Raw genomic sequence first — 23,741 nt, 5'->3', positions numbered from 1 at the left:
TAAGGCTGATGCTCTATCACTTTGCTGCTTCTGCATTGAATCCAGTACCTGGTATTTTACTAGAATATATGAAGTTGTCACATCTTGGAGGTTTCAAGAGATGGAGAATTTGCCCCCTCTCTTGGCAAGTTATCCTACTCTCTTAATTTTCAATTTAAACTTGCCTTGATTCAGCTTCTTGTTACAGGATTTTTTAATATGCTTTCTCCAGCAATAATACAAAGTTGGTTTAGTACCAGGTGGACTCTACTACTTATTAAGGCTGATTCAAGTCTTCTTTTAAGCAGGACAGCTGGATCTCTTTCAGTTTCCCCTTAGAAGGCATTTATTAGTATTTTCATAGTTTGTACGGTTCTGCTCCCATGCACTCTTCAGACTTTATGGGTTTCTCAGCTGTGAGAGAGTTTCTCATTATTCTGATATTAAACTAATGAATCTTATGAATACAGCCCTGCTCCTGTCATCACTGTAGAACTGCCATGTCCCACAGCAAGCTCATGTTCAGCTCCATTTCCATTAGGACGTTTAAATCCATTTCCGAATCACTGCCTTCCAGTTCTTAATGCTCACAAGCTGTACTTCACTCATACTGTACCTAGCAATTAATAAAAAGACTAGATATAAAACAGGTTACAGTTACCGTTATCAATTATTGCATGCCAAATCAATGCAAACTGGCCTGACAAAACTACCTGGCCTATGACCATATTGATTAGAATCAAGGCACCCGTATTGATTCAGCCAAGGCTGGTTAAATGATCTTCTCTTGCCTTCCCTATCTCCACAAACAAAAATTAATAGATTTTGTTAAAAAAATACTAGTCTTACATGCTTCCTTAACCACATTTGTAGCCTCATGGTCCACATGCCTTCTGTCACAGGCTACCTCTCATATACTCTATTCTCTAGGCTTGCAAGGGTCTTTTAATAACACTTCAAGCCAGCTTTGGGCTCAAGAAATGACACAGATAAAAACACTGAACTGTCTCAGCACCAGTCAACAAATTGATCCTAGTTTGGAAGGTTCCAGCCCTAGCACTCAACATCTGTCCCAAATCCAGCTACAGCACCAACTAATTCTGGCCACCAGAGCACATCACAGGGGATGCTAAAGGCTGTTAAAGGGCAACAAACCCGGCAAGGTATCATATAACACAAGGAATATTTTCAAATAGTATTTTCTGAAATAAAAAATAATGCAAAAAATTCCAAACCTCACTTTATACTGGGCACAATATGATATATTCCCTTTCCTCCTCTACTAGTTAAATCTCATATCAAGCTTTCTCAGTATTTGCCCTCCACTATCAAACAAGTTGGGCATGGATTATCCATGTCATTTTGCTTTGCCTTTCTTTGAGTTAACTCTCCTTTAGACTCAAAAGTTTCTTTAGTGCTCGAAGACTTATTACAAGTCAGCAAGCGAAGGCTACAACAACTCTTTTTTTATCTGGTTCTATCTAGGCATGCTGGGGTTTATTTTTTTTTTTTTAATTCTTTGTGGTTGCTGTTTATCATCTTTCATATTTACTTGGAAGGGTTTGAAGGTACTTATGCATTCCCATGAAACCCAATTACATCATCCTGCTTCTTTCTAAACACAAAAGAGAACTATTGGTTATTTCTGCCTTTCTTGAATGATTAAGACTTCCTGAATCTCCTGCCAGCAAGTGAGCTATACTATTGCTAGGAATTATGTTATTGCTGTTATCCTTTAAAATGCCTTACTGTCCTTAGGCTGCGAGGCAGAGGTTTCTTTTGCTCCCTCTCAAGTCTTTCCCCTCTTTATATTTCCACAGTCTCTAATTTACATAATTGCTGCCTCCTTCCTCTTTCTTCTCCTCTTCCTCATTTATTTGATATATTTTTAATAGCTGCCTTCACTTCCTCACTTAATAAAGAGGTGCCGCTAACTGAAGATATCCATATTCACCATTATGAAATTGTGGTGTTTAGTCACCTAGTAAGCTTTCCTAGAATAATATCCAGTTTTCATTCACATTTTCTTGTTTAAATCTCACTATTTCTGTCCAACTTCCTCCTCCCAACCACTTTCATTCATCATTTTCCTGGTTGCTTTGTGAAACAAGCCATTTGGGAGCACAAATACACGACTATAGTAAACATAATAGAAAGTAAATGTTCTGTCTTTGCTTGGGCAGGTTAGAAGCAGGATGCAAAGCTCTTGGTTTAAAATCCTAAGAAAAAAAGGAGATTATCTTCAACATCATTTCAGAATATGCTGGACTAGGGTTCAGTTCCTGTTCTAATTTAGTCTCATTACTTAGTTACAAGCAGAAGTTAGTAGGCTTACCCTGGCAATCTCTTTTCTAGGAGTTAACCAGCTTTACTCAGCTTGAAAATTATTGGAAAACTGTTATAGGTACTATTACCAAAGAAATGAGAGGCTACTGGGAAAATTAGATTAAAAGGACTAGAAGTTCAAAGCAGCATTAAAATACTGAGTACTTACTCCTATTAAGCCTTTCAGAAGCTTGTGCTTTATTAACAGTAATGATGATTAAATGTACTGTTAGTGAGCTGTGTTAGACTGAGGAGTCCTGGGGGAAAAAAACTAAGGCATAGCATTAGCTTGCCAGATTTTTTGGACTACCTTGGTGAGGGATGCAAAATGCACATTGTACCCAAAACCTAAGAACAGATGAATGAAGTAGCCTAGTTGATGCTTTTCCTTCCTGTTAAATGCTGCTCTTTGAGAATTACAGGAAAGCAAGGAACAACTGTTCCCGATGATACAGAAGTTCATTAGAACTGAAAGGGCTAATGATTAGGAGATTAGAATCTTGATTACAATTGAGCATTGATTTAGCAAAGATGTGGTATGAATATAAAGTTAATTCTTGGTAGACTTTTTTTTTCTTTGAGGGTAAGTATGATAACACACCAGAGGAGCATCTAACCATGTATAAACACAACTGCTAAATAGCTTTTTGGGGGGGTGGGGGTTGTATGTGTTTTTTGGTTGGTTGGTTGATTAGGTATGTTTGGGGGATTTGGTTTTTGGTGTTTTTTTGGGTTTTTTTTTTGTGTTTGTTTTTTTTGGGGGGTTTTTTTGTGTTTGGTTTTTTTTTTTTTTTTTTTCATTAAATCAGATCTACTGCAATAGCTAGAGGGAAGGGGAAAAGAAGAAAAAAGTTTTGGGAGAGTAGTCTTCCTAATAAACGTTATACACATTTTGCTACAGTATTATAGCTACTTACTTGATTTTAGTACTGCTATTTGTGAGGAAAACAGAATAGTTATAGCAGAAAACAGGTAAAAATGGCTGGTAGCAGGGAAATATTAAAAATATAGCAGAAGAAAATCAGGGCTTTGGGGTATGCCAAAGTCAGGGGTCTGTCAGAAGGAAAATGACAATTGTTAACCTTAAGAAAAGACTTATTCATCCCAGGCATGTCTGAATTTATAGCGTTACTTCAGGCAATATAACTGATGCAAGGGCTGCGTTGTGTTTTATGTATAGTATTACAAGAGAAGTAATTCCAGTAGAGGAATAAAAAACTGGATTATATTTTTCCCCCCACAAAACCAGCCTCCTTTTATTAGCTTACGTTTAAATTTGGAATCTTGGATAAGAAGAGGTTCAGAAATTTCTGACTTTACTGCCTTCCTTAGCTGGCAAAAAATTAACATAAAGGATTAGTCTCAACTTCCCAGACTAAAATAAAAACCAGTGTTCACTGCAGTTCAATTTAGTTATCTTGAAAACGATGAAATAATACTGCAACCATTTCTCAGTTATGGTGAAACCAAGAAACTTCTATGAAAAATTTTTTTTTAAAAATTGTTTATCTGCGGCAGAAAATAGAACTAGCTCCTAAATATTTTGCTACAGAAAGATCTGGAACATACACAGTTTGGTGCAACAGATTTGGGTTTCAGTGTTACATCCAATTCTTTTTTTAAAATTAGGTCATTTGGTTTTTTTAAGAAATATTAGTAAGTGGCATATGCAGAGATTATACACTGCAGGTTAAAAGCAATGTGCTTTTTAACAGTAGTATGTCATGCCCTATGTATATTGTTTCTCAACATATAAAAGATGATTTGTCCAATTGGAGTGGCTGTATTTAGGCTCACGTTTACATTTCTCTATAGTTGAATGCTAAATTAGAGCCATCGTGTTGTCATCCTTCTCTAAGACACTGTCGCTTGGCTTTTTAAGTTTTTTTCCCTTCACTGTTCCTTTATGCATTCCTTCAACTCATGGGAAGATCTGCTTTGAACATAAGTATTTGATTTCCCCACCACCACCACCTGGGAAAGGCTCTCTTCTACTTCAGAAACATAGCTCTTGTACGTCAAAAAACTAAGACCAGGTAGTGTACATGATAATACCACATTAGTTCTCTACCTAGACTAACACAGTTTTATCCTTACCTAACCTTTGACATCCATCTTTAAAATGCACTTTTGAAACCACTAAGAAAAAGAAATATCTTTATGATAGTGATCAAACATTGCAATAGGTTGCTCAGAGAGGTTTTGGACATTCAATCCATTTAACACTTCAGTGATATGACCCTGAGCAACCTTAAGTACCTTCACAACTTACCTAGCTTTGAGCAAAGGGTTGGACCAGATGACTTCCAAAGGTCCTTTCCAACTTAAGTTATCCTCTCTTACATATGGAAATTAGCAAGTACATGTTAAGGTATTCTCTTTTCCCCTCTTAAGAATCAAAAAAGAGAGACATTTTAAATGGTCTCCTGTTTAACATATGCATCCTCATACAAATGCTTCTGCCAGGACCACTTGCTTCTGCAATAGTGCCAGTGAAAGATGACTGGCTTTAGTACCAGAAGCATCAGCATATCACATCTTGATTTGAGTCTCTTTGGCAAATGTGAAGCGGTGCACTCTCATGCTAGGATCCAGCACTGGATCCACTGTTGGTGATGTCTGGAGTGACTGTGGAGCTTGGCAAGGTCAGAACTAACAGCAGAAGTGCAATGAGAACTCATGTGGAAAGCGGTGCTGGTGCTGAAAGTGTCAAATATGCATGCTGTTGCTTTGAGTGGAGGAGTGTTCTTCCATAAGACTGGTCACAGAGGCATCTTCCCCTTGACAGAAATGCTGTTCTTCAGTATGTGAAATAATTATGAGATGAACACGAATTGAAAGTGCACTTCCTCTTGACCTACTTCCCAGGCAAGGAAGCACAGCTTGATGCCCTCCTGTTTGGAAAGGTAAAATTATCTCTCTGCATTCCCTAGGCTCTGCATAAGCCTCTATTGTTTGGTACCAACCACATGGCTAATCATCATACCTACTATGCAGTCTCTTTTAATGATTTCCTTCCACCTCTTGTCAACACCCAGGCTGACTAAACAAACTGGTTTCTTTGGAGAGAAGTGTACCTGTTTAGCCCGTCAATAAATACACCTCTTTTTTGTTTGTACTGTGAAGGTAAACATCCAGAATGATAGTGTGAGCTGGCTTTGGGAAAGTGGCTGATCATTCTGAGGTACTCTAGGACTGTGCGCATCTGAATCCTGCCTTGTTAAGTGAACAGGCCTTTCTTTACTCACAAGGTTGCAGGATGCATTTTTACCTCACCACAAAATCGATTATATGTTCCATTAATGCTGGTGGAGTCTGGCTGGGGCCCTGAGCAGTCATGTACGAGTCCCACAGCAGCTCAAAGCTTAGAATAGGACAGTAATGCCACTCCTGTGGCAATCTTCTTGCATGAAACACAAGCTCCAAAACTAGCATTTTTGATATGTGGACCTTTCTGTCCCTTCAGAGAGGTCTGTGGCTCTCATTCTGGTGTCTGTAAGAAAGTACGGAGGATGTCCCAGCACAGCTCTTGCTGGCATTTCAAAGCCACTAACTGCGCTGGCACTTTGAGAACTGCTGAGAACCTTTGCTGGGTTTGGTCTTGGAAGTCCTTGGATTGACAGGTGATGATTATTGCAGGCCATCTCCTCCTCCTGGGGAGTCATTCCACAGTTCTTCCATCAAAAGTAACTGTTTGAAAAGGGAGAAGCTGCTGAGATATCCTGCCCTAGATAAGCTTCCCACAAAAAAAAAAAGTATAAAAAAATAAATCTGTTTACTGATACACCTAGTTCCTGATTTTCTAGGTAACTATCATAACTGCTGTTTTGCTGTAGCAGGGTATTACTGTGTCCAGGCTGTGAGAGCAAGCACCGAAAGTATAAAGGAGAAAAGAAAGCTCAGCAATACAGCAGACAGCAGGCTGTGGAGATTCTTAAATTAGTACTGAGCCAAGTCAGTAAGTCTGTGCAGCCCCACATAGTGTCATGCAGCTGTACCAAGTTGGACTGGAAGCAGTAGAATGCAGGGTGTTGCTAAATGATTGCTCTGTTAATCCGTAACCTGAATAAACCACCCAGAGATAAGTGAGAGATGACGGTGTGTAAGTTGCCAGAACAAAATCTCAATTTCAACTTCAGAGGCAGAAGTTTGTAGGTCACAGTGAAGAAATTTATGCTACGGAAGAATCTGATCGTGGGTTGTGTTTTTTCCCCTGTGTTTACAACACCAAAGATAATGCCTTTTGCTGCAAACTTTACACAGGATGAATTGTGAATCAGCATACATTAATCACCTGCCAAACCCCTGAGTACGTCAGTGATAAGAGAATACAAATTCAAAAGTGCAGGTGCCATATCAGCAGCTGGAGTGGAGCTGACAGCACAGCTAGAGACAATGACCATTTCTGAACTCCTTCCTTGCCACGGTTTCAATTTTTCATCTTACTTCCCACAGAAAGATATGATGCATCCGAGTGACACAACCTCTATGACAAATTTGGATGTCCACCTGACATCTCTTGGCGTGTCAGCAGTGACAATTTCATTCAGTTTGAGCATCCATAGTCACTGCTTAATCTTAGGCATCACTACCTAAACTTCCCATGACTACCAGGTGTGTCCAGTGCCCAAGTTACAGTTCTCTGTTTGTTTAATCTCATGGGAGGTTTGGTTTTTTTTTGTTTGGTTTTTGTTTGATTGGTTTGGTTTAGGGGTTTTTTCCCCCTCCTCTTTCTACAATGTACTGATGTAACACTCCTCCCCCAGATGACAGTTCTGTCATCAGCAAGGATGCTTAACAGGGAAACTTCTTGATGAGATTAATTCATAGGAAACTCTTTCAAAGGCATTGTTTTGGTTTCACAGCAAGTACAGCTTCAGTTAAACTGGGCTCAGATTTTCTTCATTTATTTCTGCAGCCTAATTAAATGCATATTTCTTAATTAATTGCATTAGAAAAGATTGCCTCACATGCACATAAACCCAGTCTGACTTGCAGAAATGCTGAGTGTGCCAAATCCACCAAAGCCTTTTATTAATCAGTGTTATTAATCAGTACCCTTGGACAGAAACCCACACCCCAACACTGCCCACTGAATGCCTGCTACTGTTTGCCCCAGGAGGTCAGTGGAAGCTTTCTTCCCCACAGCTTTCAGTAGAAACACAGCTGGCCAAGTCAGATACCTGTCTAACAGGTCCTTGGCTGAAGGTAGTTGCAGTCAGAAGGCCATTACACAGCCATTTGCTTAAATGTTGCTTTGGCTTCCCTGATGCAAAGCACTTCCTGTGACACTTTAGAAATATCAGCATAATGAAGCACAGAATTTATTTCCATCAACCTTCTTTCAAGTGAGTAGAAAGACCTTAGACAGTATAATTTTCAGAGAGCAGTATTTTGCTGCACTGTTGGCTGGAACGGCTGCCTAAGCAAAGTATTGTGCCTGAGAAGTTCCCACTGGTTATACTAGAAGATCCAGCCCTGTTAGGTTCATTAAAAGGAGCAGCACTTAGCTTACTGGTTAGGAGAGACCACTGTTAATTTTGAAGTGGAGGATTTATAAGTCAGTTATTGCTTCCATGAATCTGAAACAGAATGCTGGACTGGATGGGTAACAACAACAAGATCTGCTGTGCCCTACCACTGGGGTCGGAGACAAAACCATAGGGACCACCATGGGTCTACCAGCTAGGCAGGGACCAGCAATCCGACCTGCCTCCCCACAAACACCTGCTGTTTGCAGAGCCTTCTCACAAGCATGACTTCAGCCACGTGAGCTTCCTTAATAGCCTATAAATGCTAACCAACACATTTATTCAGTAATCTAGAAAGCCTTCAACACTTCTGGAAGGATCAAACCCTAAAAACTGTTGCTTGAACTTTGTTGTCTATGTCTTCGTGAGGAAAGTGATGGTGTATATTCCTTCTGCCAGATTTGAGACAAGTAGACCTTCACCACTTAAGGCTATACAGAAACACTCCCCTCAGAGCATGATTGCTTTAAATCATTGTTTTAAAAACTGAAACAAGAGAACGCAGTCTATGCTTGTTTGCATTCTGTGCACTGTCAGTGAGGTTACACAGGATTTAGGCCAAGGCCAGTTTTATTTCTAAAATGGTATCTAATCTGACCTTTAGTATTGCTTTTATATAAAACTGAAGAGCCACAGCAACAGCTGTATGAGGAAACTAGCCCAAAACATAATACCTCTCCAAGTCCTACTGCAGTGTCCTTCCTGTGGTGCAGGGAAATTTAAGACTTCAGGAGGCTACTATTGCCATTCAGACTACGTAGTGTTAAAGCAGGTGAAACAGTTTTAACCAAAGAAATTTTATTGGAATTATGTGTCAGGTGCTTGATATTCAATATTCAAAAGAATACAATCTAGGACTATAGCAACCATTTAAAAATAATATATCAGATTTAATAAGAGCCAGTTTTACATGCATGACCAGCTTCTGAAGTAGCTCTTTGTAAAAAGCTTCCCTCCTGAGCTTTGTTGTAAACATTACTCGTTATTATCTTCCAGTCACAACTTTGTCCATGGTCTTCTGTATTATTTTAACACAACATAAAGGCACAAAACTAAACTAGGTGATTAACAGAGGGAAAAGGAAGAGAGAGCATTCTACAGTTACCACATATTTCTTTTAATGTGTGGATTCCTGCAGCACTCTCTCAAATAAGTTGCATCAGGCATCTTTGAAGACCAAATAATTATGCTTTCTGAGCTCTTTGCTCTTAGACTTCAAGCCCTGCTCTGCAGCTGGTCATCAGAAGTTTCCAAATTATAAAAAGCATTTTTGCAATGCTTCCTAACCTAGGAGGCTGTCTAGAAAGCATATAAACCCACTTAGTAATAGTTATACCCAAATACGTAATCCACTGTGGGGGGAGGGGTGGTGGTGCGAGGGGAAGCTAGTATTTTAGCAGAGGCATAGGATAACCAACTGCACTGCAAGCTTGCTACCATCTTAACATGGAGCAACCCTTTGCATTTACAACCGAGCACCACCTGCTGGTTCTCACCTAATTTGGCTGTTTCTCCTGCCAGTAAATCCTGAGAGGATATCTAGAATTTAGGAAGACATACTGATGTAGCTGTTACAGCTGGGACCTAAGATTTCAAAGTTGAGCTTCTGAACTCAACAAGTCACGAAGGTGGAGGCAGCTCTGACGCCACAGCCAGAGCAGCCACCAGAAGGAGAAAAAACTCCACAGTCCCCTAACATGGAGGGCAGCGGGGCAATAGCCCTCCTCACTGCATCCACTCCCCACTCTGTCTCAGAAACCAACACAAAGCAAGCAACTCGCAAATAAAAAGCAAAAGCAGCAGAGGTCCTTTCCTTTTCTGTTGAATTCCCGTGCGCCTCATCCTCCCCATTATAACTGAGTTCTCCTGGAACACATGATTTCACCTTACTCCAGCATCCCCTAGCTGAAATGCAAGTTGCTGATTTTCTCACCTAGTTCTTCTGTTGTGCCAGTGACCTGGTGACCTCAGTTCAACATTAACTACTTACTCCAGTTTGCCAAGAACAGGCCTGTTATCTACTGCTGTGAAAAAAATTCTGATCCTGGCACTTCTAATTCTGCTACTTTGATCTTATAAAGTATCTTAGCACAGTTGCTTGCAGAGCCAAACTGTTGGAGTATAATTTAATTTAACATTTTTAACTTTAGCTGAGACAGCCAAAGATAAGTGTTTTAATTTTTTAACTTCCATTGAATTCAGTGGAAGTTGGACAGGGAAGCCCTAGTACCCTTTTTTAGGAAAAAGGAGGTATTACCAGCCACCAGCTGTTTCACTTCTGATTTCTGCCCAACAGTAATTCACAATGTATGTTTAACATACTGATATACCAATGGCCATTTTAATGGCCCACTGTGTCACTGCTCTGAATTTGGTATGGCTAGCTGTTATAGCACCATCAAGCTGCACCGAAGGATGGAAAGAAAAAGGAAAACCAGCCACTTCCTATTAATCCTTCTGTCAACATAGCAAGCTACAAACCCAAACAACAGGATGACCCCACCCTTGAAATTCCTCCAGGAAGACAAGGGGAAGCCAAACTTAATATTTCTAATTACCAAAGAAAAGCTTCCACTCTATAACCACCTTAAACCTCCTCCCTGAGCTTTACTGTACATCCTAAGGCAGGGCCTTCGCTCAGCTTTCAATTAATTGATTAATAGGAACAATAGGGTCAAAGTTTCCCAGCTCAGATCCATCAAGCTGTTAAACCCATATAAACCAACACAACACTACAGACGCCGATTTCAGGTTTTCCTCCTGTACCAAGGGTTTTTTTAAGGATGTTATGTGGGATCTTTCCTTAGTTCCAAACATAAGAAGGGCTCCCTTGATGACCCAGTTAGCTGTGTCCCTGGGCTCCATTGCTCTCTAATGACAACACCTTGCCTGGGAACACCAGGGCCCCTGCAAGGGCTGAGCTTTTATAGGGGCTTAATTACAGAGCTTGGACCCTCTGTGTGACATTGTTCAAGATCTCATTGGGTCTGTATGGTCTGGAAAACTCGCACCAGGAAAAAAAACCCCCACAAACAAATTGCTCTTTGGAATCCTTCTGCTGCCTCCAAATCCTTCACTCTTTCCCACTCTCAAGGTCAGCCTTCTGAAGCAGCCACCTCCAGGGACTTACATAGGACACAAGAATATCCCAGATATGTGCTGCTGCCTTTCTGCAAAGGGAATTGCCATGTGGGTTGGTACATGAGCTTGGATAGGGGAGCTGGTTCTTGCACAGGGTTCAATTCCTCCAGAATGAAGTTCCACAAACACTAATTGCAGCAGATGGCATAACTGCTTAGCTTGGTTGCTTCCAATTTAGTATATAGAGACTGTAACTTACACACTCCAGGAAAAAGGGCATGGCTAGGACACACTTTCCCACTTGGGGATAGTGTGGGAGGACAGCTGCCCATTTTCCCTGTGGCAGCTGTTATTCCTTTGGCCATCAGAAGGCTCCAGAAGAGGGGGAAGAGCACATGCCACAGGGCAATGCAGAGGAAAGAGGGCAAATAATTCAGCAAGCATCAGGGAGAAAGCTCTCCCAGGGACTTCAGGGAGACCAGTAGGTTTATACGCACCAGGTAGTCTGTGGAAGTTGCTGGGAGGGAAACTAAGACTGAAAGAATAGACTCACCATGCAAAGACGCTTCTTTTTAAAAGTTAATGTGTCTCACCAAACAATTTCTCTAATTAAAGAGGTTTTTTATTTTTTTTTTTTAGCTTAACAGACTGTTCTCATAACTCCAGTTTTACAGACTGGAGGCTTTTGGGGTTTTTTTTGCCTTTTGATGTGAGGAGATTCCACTTCAAGGTTCTGACTGCTTCAGGTTTCTGTCACATATGGCCAAAAAACAGGTTCTGGCACAAAACTTACCCTGACCCCATCTGGATTTTCCTGTTGGTTCAGATTCATGTAACTTCAGCTAACAGCAGCAGGACTTCAGGGCAGCCTGAGCATTTCCTTCACAATATCATCCCCAAAACAATGTCTGTGCCCCCCAAACAAAAGACACTAGATGTACCAGCAAAAGAGGAAAATTGTTGAGGAAGAGCCAAAGGGTGGGATGATTTGATTCCAGCAATTGATGAGGACTCAGCAAGCTGTAGTCTGAAAGAAGGGATGGAATGTTGCAACTGTCAGAAAACTAGATCAAATTCTGGGTTACTTCTGTTGCAGGCTGTCTGTCTGCCTCTAAGCAAGTTTATTTGTGCCTGTTATAACAGGATACCCACGATGTGATGAGGTGTCTGGGTGTCACTTGAATCAGAAAATAATAGCATCTCCTCCTTGTGGGACATATCCCTTGTTTCTGCAACTGAAGTATCCCCTTCCTGACTTGAAATACAGTGACATTTTTTTCCAGAAGATGAGGAGTAAAGAGCTATTGTATTCAACACCTTACCCGCTTATAGGCTTCAAAGGGGCAAAAGCTTAACCATAGCTGCTTAGAAGGGAATGCCTCTAGGCCTATATAAGGCATTTCACTGGGTGTTTTCCACTGCTTTAAAATTCTCAGCCTGTAAATGTTTCCTATCAGATTGGCAGACTGTTTCAGAGATACCACTTGTATGTTCAAGATCTGTCTTGCATACATAAGCTCAGTTTTCTTAGTTGCCTTTTGAGGATGCCTAAGAAGCAGACATCTCCAATGGTCCATGAGATACAGGTGAAAAACAGATGCCTTCCCTAGTGGGAATTTCTTTCAAGTGTCTTCTTGACTCAGCCTTGCTTCATACTGACCCTTTCTGAAGCAACACATGCCTAAACCGCTCAATGCTTTGCCACCCAAAGGAGAAATACAATTTAAGCCAATGAATCCATACTAAATTAAGACACTTGAATATACACCTTCAAGGGTTAATATAGCAAGCGCAGGAGACAGAAAAGCCCTGTATTGAGTAATTTAGAAATTAGCTATGCTCATATATTGTCCTGAAAAAGTAGAGTGGTTCTAGCTGTTGGTAGCCATCCATAACTGCTGTCATGTAGGTGTAGCTTTGTAGTGAACGTGAGAGACTCGGGGGCAGGACACTGGTCTCATTCTGTACTCTGCCATCCTTCACTGGTCTGAGGTGATGCCTTTTGGCTCCTTAGCTGGTTCACTTAATAAAATATGGGTGATAGTTACATGTGTAAATGCTCTGCAGAAGCTAACAATCAATCCTATTAAAAATACAGTTTAACTTTGAGAAGCCTCCTACCTTTTTATCCCTAACAGTTGGGATAAGATGTTCCGACTGAGACTAGAGCTCCATTGTGCTAGTTACTGTACACACTAGAAAAAAAAACCACAAATAAAAATGGCATTTTCTTGGGCTGGAAAGCTCTTAACACATAAGAATTAAAATAGATTTATCCCCATTTTCACAAAGAATCCATGACAGAAATTACACAACAACTTAGAGCCAAGCTCAGAGCTCTCCAACTCCTAGAAGTGCCTTTATCGACACAGTCCCAATTCTTGTCCATTTTAGCCACAGCAGCAGTGAAACCCACTAAAATGTAGCTGAATGACTTGCCATAATTAATCCAAGAATCAGTCAGACAATAACCAAACCACAAGCAGAAAAGCTAATGCATTCACCCCACACAAAGCAATACTCAACTGAGAGCAAACAAACATGATCGTTTTTCAGCCAGGCTCGGCAAGATGGCATGGATGCACTCAGTGGTAATAGAGATGCTCCCACACATGCCCTTGAGAACACAGCTATGCTCCTTTCAAGCATGGCACCTCAGATCTCTCCCAGTTACCCATCACCCCAGCCCTGGCGAGGCAGTAGCAGCTTTCCTTGGCACAGCAGGCTCCCAAGCAAGAGGCAGCCCTGCAAGCCAGAGCTTAATGGAAGGGCATTAACACTAATTGAATCTGAACAGCCATAGCCATGCATCACTTTGCATTTTCTCATGTGAAAATGCAACAGCCATTTGTTAGAGCACTCCTAACATGTTTAAAATCTTTCCATCCACAGCTGATGCTGTTTCTGAGCTTGTCATTCCCAAGCAGCCTAGCACAGACCTGAGATGCTGCTCTTGCAATCTTCCCTACCCTGAAGTCCATTGCTGACTACAAGTATCTGCCGCTGTAACCCCAGTTACCACCTCACTAGTTTCTGTATTCAATATTTAGCTTGGCCAGCCCTGAATGAAAATACAAAAAAATCATCAAACAAACAACTGGGATTAAGGACTTATGGAAGATTAGATCAGCAATAGCACCTGGGTTGGTTTTTTTGTTTGGTCGGTTCATTTATTTGCTTGGGGTTTTTTTTTTACCTCTTCTGATGGCATGAGGCCAGATGCTCAGCTGCGAACTGACACAACTCAGTGTCTCAGTTCTGAACAAAATCGGCAGATTCAGCCTTTTTCGATCCAGAGGTTGGCTCAATTTCCTGGCAGAGGAGGAAGATAAGCCTGGCAGTTTTTGAAGAAAGAATACTATGCACCCAGGTGAGACTAAATCAGCTGGGTCTGTTTGGAGATGCTGGCAAGTCCTGCAATAGGAGACAGACAGTGACCCACAGGACAAATACACTGTGAGTGTTAGTACACGTGAAACTGGAAAAAATGCACTTTTTATGTTATTTTAATACAAATAACAGAGGGACAAAACCTCCTGAGTTTCACTGTTTATGGATGTGGTTTCACCAGCTCTGCCTCTGTTGAAACTGAGTAATGTTCTCCCCTTTTTCCACCTGGACTATCACAGCTTCCCTTCCGTAGAGAGCCCCGAGCACTCAGAGAGTGACCAGGGGCACACAGATGTCAAAATCTGCAGATGAACCTAAACTCCAGTGCCTTAGAGTGAGGTTTACCTGGTAAATATTGCAAGATGTAAAGCCCCCTGGGAATAAGAAAATCATCTACCTAATTTCATCAGATTCAGGGGCTTACATGCGTGATGAATTCAGTCTATGTGTATTGTACGTGCAACACAGGGACATACCACATTTCTACAGTAAATCTTGGCCATCTCTCTCCCTGCATATCACCTATGTGAGCATTATCATTATTTTACAGATGGGGAAACTAAGATCCAGGGAGAGCAAGTAGGATGCCCTAAGCCACACAGCAAATGACAAGTTAACCTTGGGCTTCCTCACATGAAAAGCAACATCAGACCAGGGCTGGGGTCATTCTGTATACAGAGTTGCAGGTCACTGGGCAAACAGAGCACATGGGACCATTGCTATACGCTTGTTCCATTTTAAGACTTTTTTTTTTTTTTACCCTACACATCTGCTACAAACTACAGTCAGAGGGGGATTGGACCTTTCGTCTGATCCAGTACAGCTGTTGGTATGTTCTCTCAGTTTTAGAAATCAACCTGACCCTTCAGCATTGGACGCAAACACCCTTAGGCTTGGAAGAAATTCAAATTTAGGACCTTGCTTTAGGAATGTTTTGTATTAAAATGATTTATATGAACACATTTGCTCTTTGGATCTGGCAGGAACCTGCAATCAGGCCCAGCTTTTCTTAATATTTTGGGCCATAAGCCATCCAGCTTGGGGATTTATTCATCTTAACGTGTTTAGCTTTGTAAGCACCATGCAGTAGTTACTGTTATGCCTCCCGGCTGCTCTTCCATTTTTTATAAACTCATTTTCTCTGCTAACCTACTTTTAATATTTTTTTCTTGTAAAGCTGTTTTTAGTCTTCCCCTGCTTCCCCCCCGCAAAAAAACCCACACCAAACAAAACCCAACAAAAAAACCCCAAACACCCACAAACCAAAACCAACAAACTGGGATAAAACAGCTCTGGGTGCTAAACACTAGTGACCTGAATAGGCCCCAGCTTCTGTACCCTGGCTTTGGAAATAATGTTCCCACTAATCCTTTTGAGTGCACTCCCAATTCCATACATACAAAGAGCTGTTGTGTCATCCCTTGTCATGTCCCACCCCCCCATACACACCCAACTGCTTCTGCTCAACAATCAGAGATGATGCATCAGCACATTGTAATTGCTGGTGCCAAGCAGTTCTTGAGCCCCCCAAACCACTAACTGTTTCTGAGCTATAGATGGAGGCTCCTCCACCAGTGTCACTGCTCTTCCCACCTTTTTCTCAGCTCAACTACCTGGAAAAGAAAAATTATCTTCTCTTCCAGCTCAGCCCTACAGCCTGCCAGTTGATTCCTGGATCCCTCCAATTCAGTTTCATAAATACACTTAACGAGGGAGTTTAATATAGATTTGGTAAGACAGTTATTTGAGCGATACATAATTTATGTTGCCCTGTAGCATAGGAAGCCGTGAGTGGCATCTGAGAGTGAACAGATTCAAGATACTTGCCATACAGCAAGCAGCACAGCATGCCAAAGGGGGAAAAGAACGGAGAAGAAAGAGGAGACAGAAACCCAAGGAGGGGGTACATGAAGGAGGAGAAGAGCTCAATAACAGGAAAAAGTGTGAAAGAAAAGCAGAGGGTGAGAACAGAATGGAGAATAGAAGAAGAGGATGAAAGGAGAGAGGAACAGCTGAACAGAAGATGCAGATGGGGGCAGAGAGGGTCTGCAGGATGAATAAGAGATGAGAAGCTTGGAAAGGGAGAAACAGAGAGCAGAGCATGCACGCTTGATGTGACAAGCGGGTCTCTGAAGGCTGCGAGTGCTGCAGCCAGCCGGGAAGCGGCACCGACTGCTCTGTCAGACAGAAAGCGAGGGCAAGGAGAGGTACCCAGTCTCTCATGGGGCTCTGCTGCCTCATGACTCAGCACAGCTCCTTCCGTCTGCTCCCCCTGCCAGCCACAGCCGGGGGGCTGCCCAGCTTCCCCACCCCCTCCCAACCCTTCAGCTCTACATGGCATTACGTTTTGCTGTTAGTCTCCTGCTCTTGCATGGCCTTGCTTTGGGAAGCCGTAGTGAGAACATGGATAAATTGGAGAGGCTCTGCTGGCAGCGTCACCCAACTGCACTTCCCTCCCTCGAGTGATAGTAGTGTCTACTTTGGCTCCCCTTAGCTCAGGGATGAAGGCCCTAAGTGCTGCACCACGGTAACATCTCTGCCAAGAAAGCTCACCAAGTTTGCTCACAGGTGTGAGATGAGACATAGGAGGTGGATAAAGCAAATGGAGAGTGGGAGTCTGGTGAGTCTAGAGAACAGGAACCGTGATTAGCAAGGACACAGGATTTGTGCCTACCATTTGCCTAGGCTTCCACTTCTGAAAAGGCACAGGCTCTCAGCTCCTGGAAGTTACTTTTTGTTAAGAGACCTCTTTCATCCAAACAGTTAGGGTCAGTGAGCTCTCTGTTACGCTGAGCAGTGACCTGCCTCAGAAGTGTAGGAACACCTCAGAGAAAGAACTCCATCGGGCCCAGTCCCATACATGGGGAGAGCCTGAGATACAGGAAAGCATCGCCAATTTGTTTTCTAGGATTTATTCAATATGAATTGAAGACAACACAACCATTTGGCTCTGAACAGGACCCCTAGTGAGCAGAACAGATGGCTGTATTAAAAGGAAAAAATCCTAAGCACAACTGGACTATCCGAGAGCCTCCACAGAGACTCAAGCAGGGGACTGGCCCTGAACACTCAGTTTTCCTTCTGCTTGAAGCATCCATGACGAGGTTTACTATTACTTCTGTTCATGGAACACAGCCAAGATGCTTCCGTTGTGCCAAATTGGAGAAAAAAAAGCCTTTGCCACACAGAGTCTATAATATAGTTGGTGCTGACCGAAGCGTTCCCTGTGTGTCACTTCTCTTGCACTCATGTCGCGGTGCACAAACCTGCTTCCCCACCTGCATGCTGACACACGCAGCTCTGCAGGGGAAGCGGGACCCATGGGGTGGGCAGACCTGGTAGTTGCTGCTGTTCCTGGCGCTGCCACTGACACTGTCTGTGCCTAGGCATGGCACATAGGCAAAATATATGAAAATCGGTTCCCTTTACCCAAGTGAAGTGGTCAGGAACTGCAGGCAGCAAGGTCCCCCGGAAAAGACTGAGCGCAGGGTCTTTAACCTCTCTGCTTGCTCTCAGGGAAATCCGCTCCTCTCCTACCTTGCAAGGTGCGTCTTTAACCTCCATCAACTGATGTTTACAAAGTACTTCTAAAGCTAAACTGCCAACTGGCAAATACTGCGGAAAAATACCTGAAGATTTTCCCCAGTGCCCGATGCTGTGTGTGTGCCCGCCTGTGTGCGGCTGGCTGTTTATCAGCCGGGATCCCTGTGGTGGGCGTCTCCGCACCTACCCCTCCGAGTGCACGGCCTGCATTCATGTCTCTGTTTTCTTTGGCATCCTCCAGCATTTCCCTTGGAACTAATGGCCAGTAATATAGTTTCTTTTCAGACATCCCCCTCTGCCAGAGTGCTCCCATGAAGAGGATTATCATTCTCATACTTGCAAGCCTCATGCTGTCCCACTGTCTCTTTCAGCCTGTTCTCCCCTGGGGATAGGGTCACAAAACCCACAAAGTACACAGCTTCACAATTAGATCTGCTCTCTATTTTTTTTTCCTGCCCTGAAAAAACACAAGAGAAACTGTAGGTTTTGTAGAAATTGTCCAAGTAGCTTTAGGAAAGCTCTGTGCCCCCCTCAGCCGCAATCTCCAAGTTTTGGAGGAAATATTTAGATGAACCTGCTCCAAAATTTTTCAGAAGTATGTATTTTTTTAAAAAAATAAATGCATAATAAAAAGCAAAGGATTTCCCTTGAAAACTAATTTCAGTGGAAATTTTTCAGGTAGCTTCAGTGAGCTGTGGAGCTCAGCTTGCCCTCTGGTGCCAGAGCCAGGTTTAACAGGCCCTGTGAGCTGCCCGCCAGCTCTCTACAGCAAAACCAGAGAGCAAGTTTAAAAAGAAAAAATAAATAATAATTTTAAAAAATATCAATCCCATGCTTGTAGTGATAGTCATCCTCCTTTCTACAAGAATTCCTACAAAAATTAAAAACAACAATAGAAGTGAGAGTTAAATATTTGTGCATGTGTCTGTATGCTTTGAGTAAGAATAAAGCTTCTGACTTGGATAAGTAGATGGCTGCCTCACTCAGCCCCTGTAGGGATCTGTATCGCTGTGCCACGTTTACACAAAAGGAAGCAGAAAGGGGATTTGCCTGAGGTCAGACTGAAGCCAGCAGAGTGTTTGCAGGGAAAGCAGCTGTCTCATATGTGAAGCAAAAACATTCAGAGATGGGACACAGGAGCCAAGCTCCAGCACCAGTTCAGCCAGCACTGTTGTGTGACTGGGCTGTACTTCTAATTTCCCTACCCTTAAGAAGTGGCAACAGTGATACACCCCCACCTTGGGGAAGTGCTGCATACTAGTAGGTGCTGCTTTCCAGCAGACATGCTGGCTCTGCAACACTTGCAAGATGAACTTCGTGTCTGACTGCCAGATCCAGGTTTCCTCTCTTTGATGCAATATGGAGCAATTCTCACAGCAATTCTCACTCTCGGAAGGAGAACACTTTCAAAGTGTCTAGAAAGACACCAGCTCTAGCCTGATGACATAAATCACTTTGACAAGCCTTCGGGTATGTCCTGTGACTTGACTTAGGGCTCTGTTTGCCAAAAAGGAATAATTTAATCTGGCCAGTATCCCATGTAACACACACACACCCCCCCACACACCCCCGCTGTTGGGGCAATCCTACTGCAGGGAAACCAGAGTTGCTTGTGAGCCACAGCAGTTTACAGGACTCAACTTTAACACAAAGCAAAAGTAGAAATGATCCCACTTTGAAAGGCTGTGCATGCATTGTGGCAGCTCAAAACCAAAACAACTCACAGCCATGCATTCATACCCCACAAATGCAGCAGTTAGCTGGTGACAGCTATGGCACCAGGCATCCCCAGCAAAGCCATCCTCTGGCATTAATTGAAATGCCAGGTCTCTGAAGGCTCCTGGTTTAAGTCTCCTGTTGTTTGAGGCTCCAGGCTTGCATTTCTAGCTGCTGGACTAGTCCAAATACTCTGTAAGGGCCAAATCCACAGAAGAGCTGGATCAACTAAGAAGGACACCTGAGTCATAAGGATGCCTGCAAACTGGTTGTTTAGCTGCCTAAACGAAAGCTTGGTGTCTACCATCTGTCTTCATCTAGCAACCTTTTGACCACCTTTGTGGATGTACTAAGGTTTGGCTGACAGAACTTTGAAACAGAAATCACAGTTTTTCATTGCTCAGTTTAAGTGTTTCACAGATCCAGTGACTCTGCATCAGAGATCAGTGGCATCATGTCTCAAACAGTGGAATATGCCATTGAGCTCATTCACACAAGAAAAGCCCACGTAAAAGCTGTCTATTTTCATTGCCCAGTTGTCTGGGTCACAGAACTCAGTACATTGCAGCTCTACCTCATTTCACACTGCAGGTAAAGGAGTGTGGGGGCAGCCCAAAAGGAAGATGTGTTTTCATTTAACAAGACCTCCTGTCTTGCTTTATTTGTCTCCATATAAGGGACTGGGAACAGATGTCTCAGCCTCCTTGTACCAGTCCCTCATTTAACAAAAGCTCTGTCTTGTTTGTATAGCGTCCTTGTTCTTGCACCCTTAACTCATCCTTATGCAGAGATAAACTATCAATGCTCAGCTTTGTGACACTGCAGGGAGGAGGGCTGACTCTTTAGGGATAAGAAAAAAAACATGAAAGGGTCAAATCTCAAACCTTGCACCACTTGGTATGGGTACCACTCTGTTGCAACAGAATCACCTGCTTTGAAGCCAGCTGAGACAGGGCAGTACTTAAATACTGTTTTTTAGAGCATGTTCCCAGGATTGGATCTTTTGCTGGCCTCCTTTCCCAAAGACATGAGATACCTCTATTCTTCCCCAGACACCAGACAGCAATGTTTAATAAGTCTTGAATACGTACACATTGCCTTTGAGTCCTTAGTAGCTCTCTATAGACTTCTACTTTTATCTCCTTCCAGTATCCTTTAGCTTCTATCTTCCACAGCAAGAAATACAGGATTTGCAAAGGGGCCACTTAACCACAGTAACTTTACTTTTAGAAACCACAAGAATTACATGCTTTCAGCGATCAAAAAATTTTTAAAAAAGTAAAAAATCCCCCAAAGCACTTTTCTACCCAAGCCAGCCCTTTCTTAGGGATCACAGTTCACCAATAGTTCAAAACTGGACACATGCCTTCCTGCTCACTTTTTACTACACATCTTCCCCACATGAAGGTGATTGCTGGCACAGGCTACAATCCCCCTCTGAAATCCAGCCCCAGTTTCAGCATCAGAGACACAACCACATCCAGCGCTCTCCCAGGATCACTGGCTTTGCTCACACTCCCACCCTGGCATAGAGGAAACCCAGGGACACACAAAGAGATCAGAGACAGCAGCACAAAGCATTATCCATAGCCCTTCTCTATGTCATGCCCAGAGCATGGAGGTAAATTTACATTTTTTTACTTTATGTGGTACAAAAGGACCAAATCAGGACTTACCATTTTATGTAGGCACAGTCCTACTTCAGTAGGCAACTAGAGAAATCTCTTCCACCATTCTGAATGAAAGAGGTCACCTCTGGCCCTTATCTCCAGATTTAAAGGGTTATCCATCAGACAGCGCTGAAGGCAAGGCTGCTGGTCTTCACTACAGTTGACAGGAGGCTGATTACCGAGAACTGAAGCCTGTCTGCTATACTGAAGTGTTGTTTTTCTTTCTTCTTTTTTTTTTTTAAGAAAAAAGATCATAGCTTGCTGCAGATATATCCAAATCTTTTGTTAACTGTTGCCTTTACTGTTGTTTTATTACCAGCTGATGACACTCTGGGTGAATTGAAAACTACCATCCCATTTTCTATTTTTTTTTTCCCCATCATTTGGGTCAAGACAGCTAACAGGGGAACTCAATTAACAACAAAGATTGACGAAAAAACAGATGGCTAAAAGCAGCCAAAAGATATACAGTTTGCAATTAGGTTAAGGGCTACCAGGTGATTTACCCCTTGTAAATACCTGTTTCTTTCCACTGACAATAAATGTGCCTGAATGATTGAAGTCAGGTGTGATGGATCCCACCCCTTGTCTTGGTGGGTTTCAGTGCCTGATGTTTTGAAGAAATAGTGTTCCTGGTTTCAGAAACAAAAATGTGGGCTGTCCCATCTGCTCTAGCATCTTGTCTAAAACAGTAGCCAGCAAAAAGTCTTCGGAGAAGATATAAAGCCCAGCCACTGACAGTCATAGGATCATAGAATTGTTTAGGCTGGAAAAGACCTTTAAGATCGTGAAGTCCAACTGTTAACATAGCACTGCCAAGTCCACCACAAAAAATGTCCCTAAGTGCCACATCTACACGTCTTTTAAATACATCTAGGGATGGTGACTCAACCACGTCCCTGGGCAGCCTGTCCCAATGCTTCACAACCCTTTCAGTGAAGAATTTTTTCCTAATATCCAATCTAAACCTCCCCTGGTGCAATTTGAGGCCATTTCCTCTTGTCCTATTGATTGTAACCTGGGAGAAGAGACCAACACCCACCTCATTACAGTCTCCCTTCAGGTAGTTGTAGAGAGCAATAAGGTCCCCCCTGAGCCTCCTGTTCTCCAGACTAAAAAAACCCAGTTCCCTCAGCCGCTCCTCATAGGCCTTGTGCTCCAGACCCTTCATCAGCTCCGTTGCCCATCTCAGGACATGCTCCAGCACCTCAATGTCTTTCTTGTAGTGAGGGGCCCAATGCTGAACACAGCATTCAAGGTTTGGCCCCACCAGTGCCAAGTACAGGGGGACAATCACTCCCCTTGTCCTGCTGGACACATTAGTTCTTCTGATCCAAGCCAGGATGCTGTTGGCCTCCTTGGCCACCTGGGCACACTGCTGGCTCATGTTCAGCTGCTGACCAGCACCCCCAGGTCCTTTCCCACCAGGCAGCTTTCCAGCCTCTCTGCCCCAGCCTGTAGTGCTCTGTGGGGTTGTTGTGACCCAAGTGCAGGACCCAGCACTGAGCCTTGGTGAACCTCATACAATTGGCCTCAGCCCACTGATCCAGCTTGTCCAGATCCCCCTGCAGAGCCTTCCTGCCCTCAAGCAGCTCATCCCAACCTGGTCTCATCTGCAGACTTACTGAGGTGCACTCAATCTCCTCATCCAGATCATTGATAAAGATATTAAACAGAACTGGCCTTTGAACACATGACCCAAATGGAAGATCTAATCCCCTGTAAGTGTAAGGCTTGTCTGTGCCCTGAAGGAAAGAGAATTTAATATTCCTTGCAAAATCCCTGGCTCTGGGTAATCTACATTATTGTAACTTTGGACAAGTTTGTTTTCCATAAAAATAACCAGTATTTTTCTAACCTTGCTGACCTCTTGATCACCACAAGTGTCTTGTGCCTATTAATATCATGAGGCAACTGTGAGGGGAACGTGGGCACTCTCTACACTTTTAAAACACGCAACTCTGACTCTTTCCCAGGCTTTCTAGAAGCACGGATGAGTCTGTCAGCTTAGCAATTGCACCAGTTCACGCAGTTTCTCCTGTCTCCCCAGGGCGTGAATCCTCAGCTCCGGATTAACGGGCCGATGAACATCAACCACTACGCAACGAAGAAGAGCGTGGCAGAGAGCATGCTGGACGTGGCACTGTTCATGGCAAACGTCACGCAGCTCAAAGCGGTGCTGGAGCAGGGGACATCCTTCCAGTACTACACCACCCTCATCGTGCTGATCAGCATCTCCCTCTTCTTCCAGGTGATGATAGGGATTCTCCTCATCATCACTGGTAAGGTGGTCACCAAAGCATGTGCAACTTCGCAGGGCACCCCATGGCTTGGCTGGCATGGGGATGGAAAGGAGAAGCCTCTTCCCCCAAATCATTCCCCCTAGCTCCAACCAGGGCTGTGGGAGAACTGAGGACAGCTTGACATGGGTGGTGGGGAGGTCTGTGTCACTGGTTTTCAAAGTGGTGAGTGTGCTGGTTTTTTTCTCTTGGTCAACAGCTCTGAG

General features: G+C 43.1%; 1 protein-coding gene across 1 annotated transcript in view; it reads left to right on the top strand.

Annotated features, from left to right (window-relative positions):
- Positions 1-23,741, top strand: part of NINJ2 (ninjurin 2) — a 49,780-nt gene that overhangs the window by 23,510 nt on the left and 2,529 nt on the right. The window contains exon 2 of the mRNA XM_056341637.1: positions 23,286-23,517. Within this exon, the coding sequence (XP_056197612.1) occupies positions 23,286-23,517 (232 nt within the window). The remainder of the gene's footprint in view (positions 1-23,285; positions 23,518-23,741) is intronic.

Source organism: Falco biarmicus, chromosome 5 (assembly GCF_023638135.1).
Source record: "Falco biarmicus isolate bFalBia1 chromosome 5, bFalBia1.pri, whole genome shotgun sequence".
Taxonomy (NCBI): Eukaryota; Metazoa; Chordata; class Aves; order Falconiformes; family Falconidae; genus Falco; species Falco biarmicus.
This window is presented reverse-complemented; position numbering and strand designations above follow the sequence as displayed.